The sequence below is a fragment of the Netta rufina genome (assembly GCF_964035555.1).
Source record: "Netta rufina genome assembly, chromosome: 16".
Taxonomy (NCBI): Eukaryota; Metazoa; Chordata; class Aves; order Anseriformes; family Anatidae; genus Netta; species Netta rufina.
This window is the reverse complement of record NC_140140.1, coordinates 8,469,755-8,482,726: the sequence shown is the minus strand read 5'-3', so window position 1 is coordinate 8,482,726 and position 12,972 is coordinate 8,469,755. Positions and strand designations below refer to the sequence as shown.

General features: G+C 39.9%; 2 protein-coding genes across 7 annotated transcripts in view; one reads left to right on the top strand and one right to left on the bottom strand.

Annotated features, from left to right (window-relative positions):
- The window catches only part of RIPOR3 (RIPOR family member 3), a 51,802-nt gene extending 44,643 nt beyond the window's left edge, over positions 1–7,159 (top strand). For all 5 annotated transcript variants that reach the window (XM_084296513.1, XM_084296514.1, XM_084296515.1 and 2 more), the window contains 9 exons: positions 98–237; positions 438–570; positions 1,275–1,383; positions 1,976–2,137; positions 2,282–2,440; positions 3,559–3,761; positions 4,036–4,119; positions 5,056–5,146; positions 6,130–7,159. In XM_084296513.1, the coding sequence (XP_084152639.1) occupies positions 98–237; positions 438–570; positions 1,275–1,383; positions 1,976–2,137; positions 2,282–2,440; positions 3,559–3,761; positions 4,036–4,119; positions 5,056–5,146; positions 6,130–6,230 (1,182 nt within the window). In that variant the 3' untranslated portion in view covers positions 6,231–7,159. The remainder of the gene's footprint in view (positions 1–97; positions 238–437; positions 571–1,274; positions 1,384–1,975; positions 2,138–2,281; positions 2,441–3,558; positions 3,762–4,035; positions 4,120–5,055; positions 5,147–6,129) is intronic.
- A 618-nt stretch (positions 7,160–7,777) lies between these two features.
- Positions 7,778–12,972, bottom strand: part of PTPN1 (protein tyrosine phosphatase non-receptor type 1) — a 44,843-nt gene continuing 39,648 nt past the window's right edge. The window contains exon 9 of one of the 2 annotated variants that reach the window (XM_084296764.1): positions 7,778–11,403. In XM_084296764.1, the coding sequence (XP_084152890.1) occupies positions 11,196–11,403 (208 nt within the window). In that variant the 3' untranslated portion in view covers positions 7,778–11,195. The remainder of the gene's footprint in view (positions 11,404–12,972) is intronic. The other variant, XM_084296765.1, reaches the window with a different exon arrangement.

The window sequence follows — 12,972 nt, the reverse complement described above, 5'->3', positions numbered from 1 at the left end:
TTTGCTGTTCAGAATGATATGAAAATCAACAAAGAAATCATGCAAAATGGTTTGATGCCTGCAAATAACAGTATTTGTCCCTCCATTCTATCAACAGCTAAAGACGCTTCATCACAGACGTTCCTCTATGGAAAGTTTAATGGTGGAAACAGTGCTGGAAAGTTTTGACTTTTTAAATGCTGACTGCAGTGCTGATGAGCTTTCGTTATTTGGAAGTATAAGAACAGCCAGTATCAGGTAGGTACCTGCAGCACTTTATTACAGGGGACAAGGAAAAGGGGAAAGCAAGGCTAATCCCAGGGATACTTACTTACTGATAGACTCTGCTTGGCTAGGTATGAATTGCACAGAGCTGCTAATGGTATGAATATCCAGGATAGAAACAATTTTTTTAATTATTTTTGAATGCTCTGAGCTTCATTTCATTCATTCAACAGCACATACAATGACAGCACGTTTCAGTCCCTGAGCTGTGACATGAAAACAGAAGCAAGAGGTGTAACTACTGGTGATGACAACTTAGATGTACTTTTGATAACTCATCTGAAGCTGTGCAAAGCTCTTTTACAGGTAAGAGGTAGCCTGTGGGTTTCCAGGGCGGTGGTGCAGGATGGCAGTCGTGTCCCAGCAATGCGCCGTGTACATGTATGTGGGCAGATCACATCATACAAAGGTCATACAAAACCTCTGCCTTTTTTCAGCCTCTTGGTTTTTATGAAGTTCTAACAAATACTTCTGTGCCCAAAGCAGGCTGTCGAAGAAGTAGGATAAATTTTGGTTGCACTGTGTGTCAATAAGAGGTTGTTGTTGTTGTTATTATTATTATTATTATTTAATGAATGGAAAAACTGCTGCCTCTAGAAAGAACTGGTAGCATATTGGGAAGAAAGAATTCTTCTCTCTCCTTGAGACCGCATTCTCTTGTTGATTTCTGTTAGTGCTCAAGCACATTATTGTCCTCAAAGTATCACCTCTGATTTGGATGGCCTGCAGAGGACAGTTTATCTGTTACTATTGATCTGCTACACAGTTGTCAATGGATGGGGCAGAGAAGAATTTCAAATGCTGGACAGTCTTTTCCAGGAGAATGTGATTTATTTGTCCTTTTCTGCTGAGCAGCTTTGTACTCAGAAGTGATGGGAAAAGAGGCCTTTTGAGAGAAGCTGGTGTTTTCTCAGATTTTAGAAGCTTGATTCTATGAAACAAATACTCGTTCATCTTGAGTTTGGTACTGCCTTTGTTTCAGCTACTGAGATGAGCATGTTGCATTTCAGAAACTCAGATCACCAAACATAGCCCAGATTGTCCAGGAGAGCGTTTTGGAAGAAGTGTCAGAGCAGACACAAGTCCTGGGGGATGTCTTGGATACGTCTGTTGAAGAAAGTGAGTAACTGCATATTGTCAAGGCATTCCAGAGGTGTGAGAGTTACAGGTTATGCTGTTTGAGCTTTCCCAGATACATCAGGGTTTCATTCTAGATTCCTTACAAGCATTCATGTAAGTAAAAAAGTTCTAACAGATAAATTCTAAATTCTTAGAAAAAACATGGCTCATGTTCAGAGGTTTGGAGTTTTCCATTTGTGAAGATACATAAGAAAGGATCTCTGAAACGCTACCAGCAAGAGGCATGCCACTTCTAAGAAGTGGAAATGGTTAAACTCACAGAAAGTTCTTTTGAAACTCAAATCAGGTAATAGGAAAAGTTACTAATGAACTGAGGGGCAGTAGAGCTCTGCTAGGCATCATTCAGGTCTCCTAATGGCAGTTTGGTACCACAACCAAAGATTGCTGAAATCAGTGCTTGCAGATGTTTAAAATACTGGCAGCAAATCTCCAGCTTTGAACTAAGCCTTCTATATAACGCAAATACAATTTATGCTGACACATCCCTAGATACGCCATGCAGTGCATAATTTCTTATGAAAAATCCAAAATGTGCCAGAGTTCACTGTTTTCCTAAAATGTGACTTTTCAGTTATTCAGAAGACTAAGAAGAAGAAGCACTATCTGAAAATCTGGAGTGATCTTGCAGAGCCTGGCAGTATCTTGTTTGCTTCAGCAGAAAGATTCCATCATGCACTGAAATACACATCGGCGCTCAAAATGAAGGAAAAATACCCTGGTCAATTAGAAGCAGGTACCAGTGCATTCCTTGAACACGAGGCTGCTTTGATTTCATTTTGTTGCAAGGATTAAAATTGTCCTTGTGCCTTTAAAGAACATATTTGTTTTAAGCAGCTTACCCTTTTCTCATTTGTTCTTTTCTGTGTTATCCCTTCAGTATTGCGGAGATTTCTAGAGCAGATTGTCACCTGCGATGGATTGCTTCCCTCTCCATACCACCAAACAGAACCAGTTACTTTATTCCAATTTTATAGCTACCTGGAGAAACATCATATTACCAGCCTGGACAAACACTTGGGAAAACTTGCTAAAGAAGGTAATGGCAGCACTTGGCTTCTTCACTCAAATTGTCAAGCCCAGGAGCTGCTTCGTGCTTTTCGGGTTACTGGTAAAGATAAACTTCAGAGCAGAAAACAGCCCTACCATTGCATTGCCAATTTGCTTTGATTTTATTTCCCCTTACAACCATGCAAGTTTAGTTAGAACAGGACAGGCATGCTTGACTCTCATGTCTGACCAGGAAGAAACAAGCAGAGGTGTGAAGGAAACGTTCATCCTAAGTGTTTTAAAAAAAGGGTTCTGTGATGTACTGAAGTTAGAGCAGAAAAGAATTTGGCAGCAACCTACAGCTAGACTCAAGAACTGAGTAGATGTCTGTAGCTTTGTGTGGCTATATCAGCAGCAATGACATAGTTAATAGCAATACAATTTCAGAGGTTACTAGCACATGCTTTCTAAGAGGTAGCCAGAGTCTTGCCAAAGCTTAGTCCAACAGCACTTTAAAATTTAGCCTGTATCAGAAATGAATTATTTTTAAAATGGTCCCGATACTGGATGCATCTTTAGTCTTATTTTTGATGCAGATGATTTATCAGGTAGGGGACAGGATTTGTGCATTATTAGTGAAAAAAAAATGGAATACTCTTCAAATTAAAATCGTCAATCCGGCATCTGATTCCTTTTTTTTTTTTTTTTTTTTTAAACATACAAGGTTTTCTTTTTGACCAATACAGCAAGATTTTTCAAAGCTCCTTAAAGAATTATTTGGCTTGATCATTTTTTCTCCTTGTTTTAGGACTGTTCTGGTTGTCCTAATGTCCAAAGGTGCAGGAGTTCTCTTGCATCATATGTTGTACTTGAGGCACCCAGGTCTTATAAGGACCTTGTTGCATCCCATGAACTAAAATTGTGATACTAGTCACTGCTCCGTTTGTCTGACAGTCTGGCATAGGAGGAAATGAAACAATGAAAGGGAAAGAAGACAGGACGGTCAAAGGGGCAGTCATCCTGATGTGCTTCCTGCCGTGCCTAGCTTGCTTATTAGCCATGTGAATAACTTCATAGGCTGAAGGAGACAGAGTTAGAGAGGAGTTTGTCTTGTCTTGAAAATGTCTTCATTTGTCATTTATTGAAGTTAAGTCGTTTCACTTGCAGTGATGCTAATTGAGGAGCTGCAGTGCCCTGGACGGCTGAAGACTCTTAAAAAATTGAAAGGAAAGCGATTGAACAAGCTCCAACCTCTACCGCAGACTTTACGGCTGCTTGGGATTTTACAGCTGGATGACAACCACCGCGTCAGCAAAGCAGCCACATCCTGCCTCTCCCGTGCAGCAGCAAACAAGAACTTTAGGGAAAAGGTTAAAACTTACAGTGCTTATCAGCTTCTCTAAGTAGGTGCTGGAATACATGCAACTTGTTTTATCCTAGAATAGTACCGTTGCACTTCATCAATCTATTCTTGAGCCTAAACCATGAAGTGCTCAACTGATTTCTCTGTATCCTTTATTCAATTTCACGTAGGTAAAATAGTGCTAATGTCAGTCTGAATTTGAGTGCTCAGTTACGCTTAGGTTATAAAACCTTTCTTCTTATCTGTTTTTTTTTTTTTTTTTCTTTTTTTTTTCCCTTTAGGCTCTGCTTTTTTACACTGATGTTTTAGCTGATTGTGATGCAAGACTTCAGCAAGCTGCGTGTTTGGCCCTTAAAAACCTCAGAGTAAGTATTTATAGCTCTACTTGTGTTTTGCTGCATCTGGCAAAAACTGCTGGGTGATGAAGTGTTATCTATTTTTTTTAAGCTTGTAGGGTTACTTTTACAGCTTCCTTTTTTTTTGAGATTGATGAATACTTTGGCTGCCACAGGTCTAAAGTACTATTGCTGTTATTTAAAAGGCAGCAGGTAGAGGGAGCTGCAGTTAGCTTGGAGTGTCTCGATTTGATTTGACCAGCACAGCAAAATGGTAGAAAGGATGCTTCCTAACTTCTACAGTACTGTCACAGCAGACAGTATCTGATGGGGAGACACCTAGTGTGTATGAAAATGAGCACTGGAGTCATTTTATATATGGAGTCGGTTCTTACATTTTAACTGTAGAAATCAGAAGTTAAATCAGTTCATTTTATTTTAATAATAAGCGATTATAGTCAGAAAATAAAAGTAATATTTGTATTGCTATTATAAGAAACTGTCAGAATAGCTTTAAAGCTATCTAACAGCTACAAGTCTGTAATAAATTGTTTGCACACGGGATTATTGTGAGTACAGTTTCTACAAACATGAAGTCACAAGATAGGCCCCACAAACCGGTCTTACTCTCAAATAGTCAGATTTGCAAAGCAGCTGTTGCCATTGCACAACCTGTCAGTGAAGGTCCTGATTGCTTTATGGTAATTTAACAATACTGCAGCAGTGAACTGCATGCTAGAATTTTAACACTTTCTCGTGCCCTGAAAAGAGAAAGCAGCAGAAGTGAGATTGTGTTTGTAAAAATCGAGTACAAGCTTATATGTTAGGGGAGAAAAGAAAGATCACAGTTGAAGTCAGATGCAAGAAGGGATGGGAGTCAGTTTGGAATGTGTTTATCTTGCAAAAAAAGTGTTCCTCAAAATGCTTGCTGAAGCTACCACTGGAATTTTACTTTTTTTCTAACAGGCTGTAGAGAGTATAGAGCAGGTCGCCCATCTGTGCCAATCTGAAATAGAGGAAGTTAGGAACGCTGCCCGGGAGACAACATTGTCCTTTGGTAAGTCTTGTGTTCAGCTTTCAAATATAGATTCTGAAAAGCAGCATGAAATAGGTAAAGCTTCAGGCCTGTCTGGTTTTGCACTATGTGTTGTACAGCATGAACACATCTGGGACAATGGAAATGTTTCGTGAACAGCTCTTTCATATACTGTTAAATTACTACCATTCGTAATCTTCCCCTCCTAGCTTTTGTAAAAATGACATTTGAACCTGGCAGAGTACAGTAATGCTGCTTTTAGCTCTGGGAGATTAGCTAAGATGATCTTTTATAAAGCAGAACACCAACAGAATAGTTCAGCCTGGTAGTCTGACGTAGCCACCTACAAACCAACTAGTTAGTGCTAATTTTCCTGTTCTCCACACTGCTGCATTCTGAATATTGGAGTGATCATGAGTACAGACAATATTGTTTTGTACCTGTTACTTCACCTGAATTTTGTAGATACACAAGTGGGGTTGACCTGGTAATGAAATGTCAATGTTCTTAATTTACTGCTGTGTAATATGTGTACTTCTACTAAAGGCAAAGGACCATTGTCTAAGATAAGTTTATTAAATGCTTAGCTGCTGGGAGGATGTCCACTTATCAAGGAGATGGTTAATTTCTCTGTTCTTGCTAAAAAACACTTAAGATCATGCTTAGTTCTGGGGCTCTCCAGGCTTACCTCATAGAAATACTAAGATTCATGTGTATTACAAAACAGGTTTTCCAGTTGTGATGCTCCAAATTAATGTGTTTACAGAAAGCTTGATTGTTTTTTTTTTTTTTTTTCCCCATGGTGTCTTCTAGCATTTAAAAAAAATAAAAATTATATATATATATATTCCTTTAGAGATGTGTTTGTGTTTGTTCAGAGCTTAATAAGAACTCTCAGGATTGACAAAGTCACAACAGAAGTATTTCAGTGTAGCACTTTTCTCAGGGTGTTTCTAACGGCTTTCTTTTCCTCAGCATGGGATGTATTTTCTCTTTCTCCATAGGTGAAAAAGGACGACAAGCCTTTGAGAAAATGGACAGAATTTGCTGTGAATTAAGAGACACTGTGCAGCAAGAGGCTGAAATTGAAATCACAGTATTTTAGTAGTGGAATATGAGGAGCTAAATCCTACCTTCCTCACAGCCACAGCTGAGTACTAAGGATTTAGTTTGTTCAGGGTCTGGTTTACTGACACCCTGCTATGTACATGCTGCGTACTGACAGAGTACAGCTTTGTTTCCAAAGTGGGCACAGTTTGCAATCTAAACCAAATAGACTGGAATCTCTATTTTCTTACTCTCAGCACATGATGAAATCTCAAATCCGGGTTGCCACTTGAGTTAAATCTCCATCTCATTGGAACTGGCTGCCCCTGCATGAACTAGAAGTCAAATATGATCTATTTTCACTTAAAATACTTTATTAATTTGGCATTTCTCTAAGAGGAAATAAATGATCACTCTCCTGCAGTCCATCTAGAAACTAGCAGAAAACAGCTTGCTTATATCAACTGCCACATAAATCAGAAAAATCTAGCAGCCTTATTAAGTGGCTACCATTCTTTTTTTTATATACAATTTAGTTGCAGAAGAAAAAATTGTTACTTTAAAAGCCATTTTTGGGGTAATCACTGCAACTTAGGCCAGGCTCAAGCAAGGCTTGAGAAGGGTAAGTAAGTACTGAGTGTAAATCCTCAGCAGTTTACACGGGGAAGTTATTTATCAGTTATTATCCATGTACAGATCAGACTGCCCTATGGACAGATCTATGTAAGTAAGTTTAAAAAGAAAAACAACAAAAAAACACAAAAAGCATTTTATTCCTTTAGTCATAGACCAAGGTTTTGCATAGTCACATACCCATTGTCAGGCTCCTTACTCAACACTTATTTAATGTAGTGGAGGGTAGTCACAAAGAGAAGTCTGGCTTCAGGTAAAATACTTGAAAGGGTTTGGCTTGTGTGTATATATTTTATATATATAGTACTTTTTCTATTCAGTATTTATTTGTTGGATTTCATACTTTTTTCCCTACAATTCTAATAAAACTTTTGAGACAAATTTCTGTAAGTCCCTCACGCTGGTGTATGTCCAGAGTAATGGGAACAGGGATAAGGCAATCAACCCCTCATGGCAGGTAAGATACCGTGTATTGAGCTAGGATGTGTATCAAGGAAGCATGGTGTGTATTTCTTCTAGCTATGGGACTTTCAGGCTTGCATGGGTGAAACAGGCTGGGCTGTCTGCAGTATTTCACTTGGGAACATGCAGCTTCCTGAGACACTTCAACTCTATACTCACGAGCTCTGTATAGCAGGACCGTGGTGTCAGGTCATGCTATTCCATGGCAAAGTTTAACCAAACTTAGAAGGGGCTGCTTATCTATGGTTTAACTCTGCTTTCAATTTACAGATTTATTTAAAAGCAGGGGAACAACATTTTCCTACTTTAGTAAGTTTTATGCTTCCCCCTAGCCTCATTCACCTAATCTGCCCCTTCACTACAAAGAAAAAAGAGAACGTTTTGTATATGTACAAAAAAGTTAAAGTACAGTAAAAGACAAGTAAATTCTTACAGTAATATTTAAAACATTTTCCAGTAAGAAAAATAACAAACATTGGGTTAATCCTGAGCTGCAAGTGGTTCAAGATATGAGGCCCTGGCTCTAGCACTGAGAAGACAGGAAGCGATGAGACACGTACCTTCTTTAAAAAAAGAATTTTATTGTAACAACTAAAATGAGAACTGAAAACTTGGATGGGAAATTGAAAAACTGTACAATTTTACTCTAACCTCTGAGGTCTTTGCAGTGGCTTACACAAAAGACAAGATACCTGAAAATGTATTATACCAAAACATTTAGCTTTTTTGTTTTTTATTTTTTTAAAAAAGTTTATTCTATGGCAATCTGTAAAAAAGAAAGACCTGATGAGTAAATATTTGCTTAAGGCATATAGCAGAGCAGCTCACTAACTTTCTAACAAGTTTAACATGGATATTTGTCCATTTTCCAAGAATAGGTTAACCAATACACCCACTTTGAAGTGCTACTGTATATACACACCCGAACTACTACATACATATACAAGACATCAAAACAAAAATGTTTACAGTTCAGTATTATAAGCCTTATACACACCTCACTGGTCTTGTGGGCTACTTCACTGTCTACCCCAGGACAGCGCCAATTCTCCTGGATTTGGAGCAGATGAAAGAAATAGCAAAGTACATTGGTGGAAGGCAGGGGGGGGGGTTCAAAACTTCCTCTGCAGGAAGTTTCTCTTACTAGAATAATTTGCAGAAACAGTGCAAGTGAATTATTCTGGATTCAAAGGAAGATGCTTTATTTTACTGTCAAGCCTAAAATTTAAAGCTTTCCTTCTTGGAAAGAGCATAGCTGGGGGGGGGGGGGGGGCACTATTTCAAGAACCTCTATTTTTGCATTTTTGCAGCTCAAAGCATGCTATTGAGATCTTCCAATAAAGGTTTTCTCCCTCATCCTTCAGTGCAGCTCTGCAGGCAGCACAGCAAGTCATACCCAGGAATCACTGAGCTATCACTCGCTTCAAGTGACCAGAGGTGAGGTGTGGATACGGCTTACTAAACACTCTGGAATGTCTGTACTATACTTACTCAGCTGAAATGAACCATGCTAAACAACCGGGTTACACTGAGTACGCAGAAATTCAATAGGAAGTCATGCCAAGTATTGGGCGAGTACATGTTATCTGATAAACACCAAATCAATCTATCGCTGAACGAAGAGACTTTCAGCAACACCCTTTGAACCACAGCCACTTAATGATCAGTTCATGCAAATATACTTTGGGCACATCAGTAAGCAGAAATATGTTCTTTCACCTTTCAAGCACATGGTATTTAATCAGGACACTAGAAGACTTTACATGCATTTTAATACAAATGATGTACAAATGTTGCTTTAGAACAATATTCTACCAGATGATGGAGAGAATAGTGGGGACAAAGCAATCACATACTGTATCTTAAATACACAGATGAGCCGTTATATATTACCATTTTTCTATACTCATTTTTCATGATTCCAATAATATAACTAAATATTGACTGATTACAACATTCCTCCTTTCCAGTACTGGTCTGACCAACAGTCTCACAGGTAAAGTATTGACTCCCAGTACTACCTGAGGATTTATTATTGTACTTGTGAAAAGCCCTTGATGCAAGCTTGACAGAACGCAAAATAGAAACAACTCCCACCCCCCAGTTTACCACCTTATTCACTGAAGGAAAAGAGCTACACTACAGACAGTTTTGCAAAAATAAATATGGAGTGGAAAGAGACTTACATAAGATACTCCATAGTGATGTCTGCACTGAGAGTGGTGGTTAAGTGCTATAAATCTAGAAAGCATTTAAAGATAAAAAGAACTGATTATTAACACTGTTGCAAACCAGTTGTCATGGATTAGTTTCATTCACTACGTCTTTCAGTAGTGAATTGACTCTCGTCTTCTGCCCCATGACATCAGCAAAGAAGTCTTTGCTGCTGTTGTTTAAACAATAATAATTTGGTACTAACGCGAGGAACAGCATTGGCACAGACGGTTCGGTGCAGTGCAGGCTTCCAGTCATGGTTCCACCAGTGTGCCCCAACCCTCATTTACAAGCTCTTTACATTTTCACCGAGTGGAACAACTCAGCTGCAGCACGGCACAGGACAAACCCACCCAGCTCACGTTGGGACAGCGACAACCCTGTCTGCAGAGGTGCAAGACTTACCCACCAACACCACCACGTCCCACCATCACTGAACAGTGCATCTTCAAGCCAAACTAAGCCAGTACTTTAAATCTTTGCTTTAGAAAAGCAGAACACGCAAATGCTTGCATCATAAGCCAGCTGATACATTCTCAGACCAACATGTCTTCTGTTGAGCTTTTTACTTTGTAAGGAAGCTGCCACAGCATTAATTGCTCTGGATTTCTTGAAACGCTTTCCTGTTCATTACTTGCACTGCCTCTGAGCACGTTACCTCGCCAGCTGCTGGAGGAAGCATGCTATGCCTTATGAAGCAGATGTACAGATGTAGAGTGAAACTGCATTTTACATTCCAAATGATGAGGTTTAAGAACTGGTCCTTCTCAATGCCAACCGAACAGCTGCAAAATGCTGGTGGACATGTTTTGGTTGAATTTCGTTTCCCGTTTCTCTCCCTCCCCTCACCTTCTCCTAACCCAGAATATAAAAGTAAAAACAGCTTTACAAAGGATGGTGCAATGTAAATAGACATATGTGCAAGTAGAGTGCAACAAAAGTCAATGAGAAGATACACTTATTTCCAAAAAAAAAAAAAAAAAAAAAAGAAAAAAAGAGCTTGACATGTTGGGATACCCTGAGCAAATGCAGAAGCCTGTTTCTATAAACACATGTAAAACAGTAAGCTCTTTAAGAACAGTTATGCCAAGATTAAATATATCAATACCACAGGCACTGCCCACAACTCAGTCTTTAACAGATGAAGCAAGTTACAAAACAAAACAAAAAAAACACCCAACCACAACTGCCCCCCCTCTTCCCCCTTCAAAAAGTTTACATTCTTCAGGTATGTGGGTTTATTTTTCTTTTTTTGGGAACTCATCAATATAACTCATGTATTTGGTTACAACACTTGGAGAGTACAAGCAAGTTTCACTTGTGCCTAGTTTTTCTGAAACACGAAAGAAAAAGAACTGGCTTTTTAAAAAAGGCTAAAAACAACAATGTGTTGTAATTCTATTATTTAGTTAAAAAAAAAGAAAAAAAAGAAAAAAAAAGAAAAACAGACTATTTGGCATTTTCTTTGCTTACTCCTGAATATTTTAAGGCCCTGAGATTAGAATATTATGTTCTTGGGACCACAGGGCTAGATAAAACCCTAGTGCATCAATTCTCTCTTAAGCCCTAACCAAAGTTCCGGCCTTGCAACCTAAGATCTATCTCCACTGAGACAAGGCTCCCATGCCTCAATTAGCTTTCTTTCACAGAAGCTTATTACAAACCGATCAAATCGTTGGTGTTTTCTGCAGGGTCACTCATGCTGGCATGTCCATCAATGAAAACACACCCTGTAAAAAAGATAAGCCCCTGCTGTGAGGAAGGTGAACATGCATATATTCACTAGAAATGGCTTCCAAGTTGTCATCATGTTCTCATCATCCTCTTCTAAGTTGTCCGACTTCATTGACTCTTCTTTGTGGGGCGAGAGGTGCTGATTTTCACCAACAGTTCTCCTCCGAATTTCAGTGTCTTGACTATTGCTAAAGGACAAAGAAATGAATATTCAGTACCGGATTTTGCATTTCGGAGAGAAGCCAGGCAGACTTGATGAGAGCATGGCCTCACCCACTGAACATCACAAAGGTGGAAATCTCTTGCTATCACGAGCTGCAGCTGATGACACACCAAAGACTGTCCCTAATGATTACGGTTCAGGCTGTTAAATTACAGGTTTAGAACAGCGCTTGTCATCAAAAGCCACCCAGAAAGAAAGGATAGTAAACATCCAGTCTGCACCAGATGCTCAGATTACTTATGCATTCAATCAATCCCCAGGGAAGCTCTTGCTAGGTAACCATGCTTGGGGAGTATTCTGTGCCCTTTACAGAGCCAGGTGACTTAGCTTTAATCACCACCTACTTCCATTGCTCATCACAGATCTGCCACCTGCACAGCCAGAGACAAGAAACGAACTTGTACAAAGCCACATCCAGCTTAGGGGAACATTTCTATACAGTTCTAAGCCCAGGCACCCACTCAGAAAGTGAGAAAGGGGTGGAATTGTGAGTTGCTGCTGCAACTGTAACTTCGGAAGGGTGGCTACACACATTGTGATAGCTTTTAGTGATGGAACTGATGATTTCTCCACCTTTTAACATTATCTCTGGATACTAGGCCTCCATCACGGTGACAGTATCCTGACACCCAAGGAAGCTTCTAAACTGAGCAGGAGCTTTCAGATCTACGCTGCAACTCCTATCTGAATTTAGAAAGCAGAGCACTGCCGTGCCGTGACAACCAGCAGGGTGGTGACCAGCAGGGAGATGCTTTGCATGGGGACTTCCTACACATCTCTGACAGCTCAAGTCCAGAAGGCAGCAATCTGCCGTCCCAGGCACCATGTACCCGTACCTGGGCAGGAAAAAAAAGCACACTTAAGACTGCTGCCTCTTTTTTGCTCGCTTCTGCCAGCACGTCTCCATGTCTTCCAGCCTCTCACTGTCTCATCCTTTCACACCAATCTGCCCATTACTCTCTGCTCCTTCCCCCTCCTGCCTGGCACATTTCACTTCCCTCATTTCTGAGCTCACTGTCCCAGGCACAAGGATAACAGCAGTCATCGAAAGGAGGCCTCATCTTGCAGCTGCAGCACTAGTGCGGGATGAAAGAGCTCGGGATTCAAACCCTGAGCTTTTCTAACACAAAAATATTGTGTACGATAGGGTGTAACTTAGCAGGGTAACAGGCAGATGCCCAGCCCAAACCAGCCTCTGCGATTAACGAGGAAGATGAGCAGTTCCAGAGGATGACTCAACTCCAGCCTCAGGCAAGTGTCTGTAATAAAATTAATCTAAGCCTCCGCTCTTCAGAACTGGACATCTCTTATGTTCATTTAGACTAAGCTGCACAGAGTCTTTCCAGGAAATCATTTATTCGCTGAAAAATCCAGATTTATATAGCAAATGACAAGATAACAGCTTTAGATCCATACTCCCCATTGGGCTCAAAAAGCATTAGCTGACGTCTCACATCCTAGCAAATATTCTGGTAACAGCACTGTGTTGTCACTGAAGGAAAAAAGAGGGAGGTGCTTCTGTTCTAATGTTTTT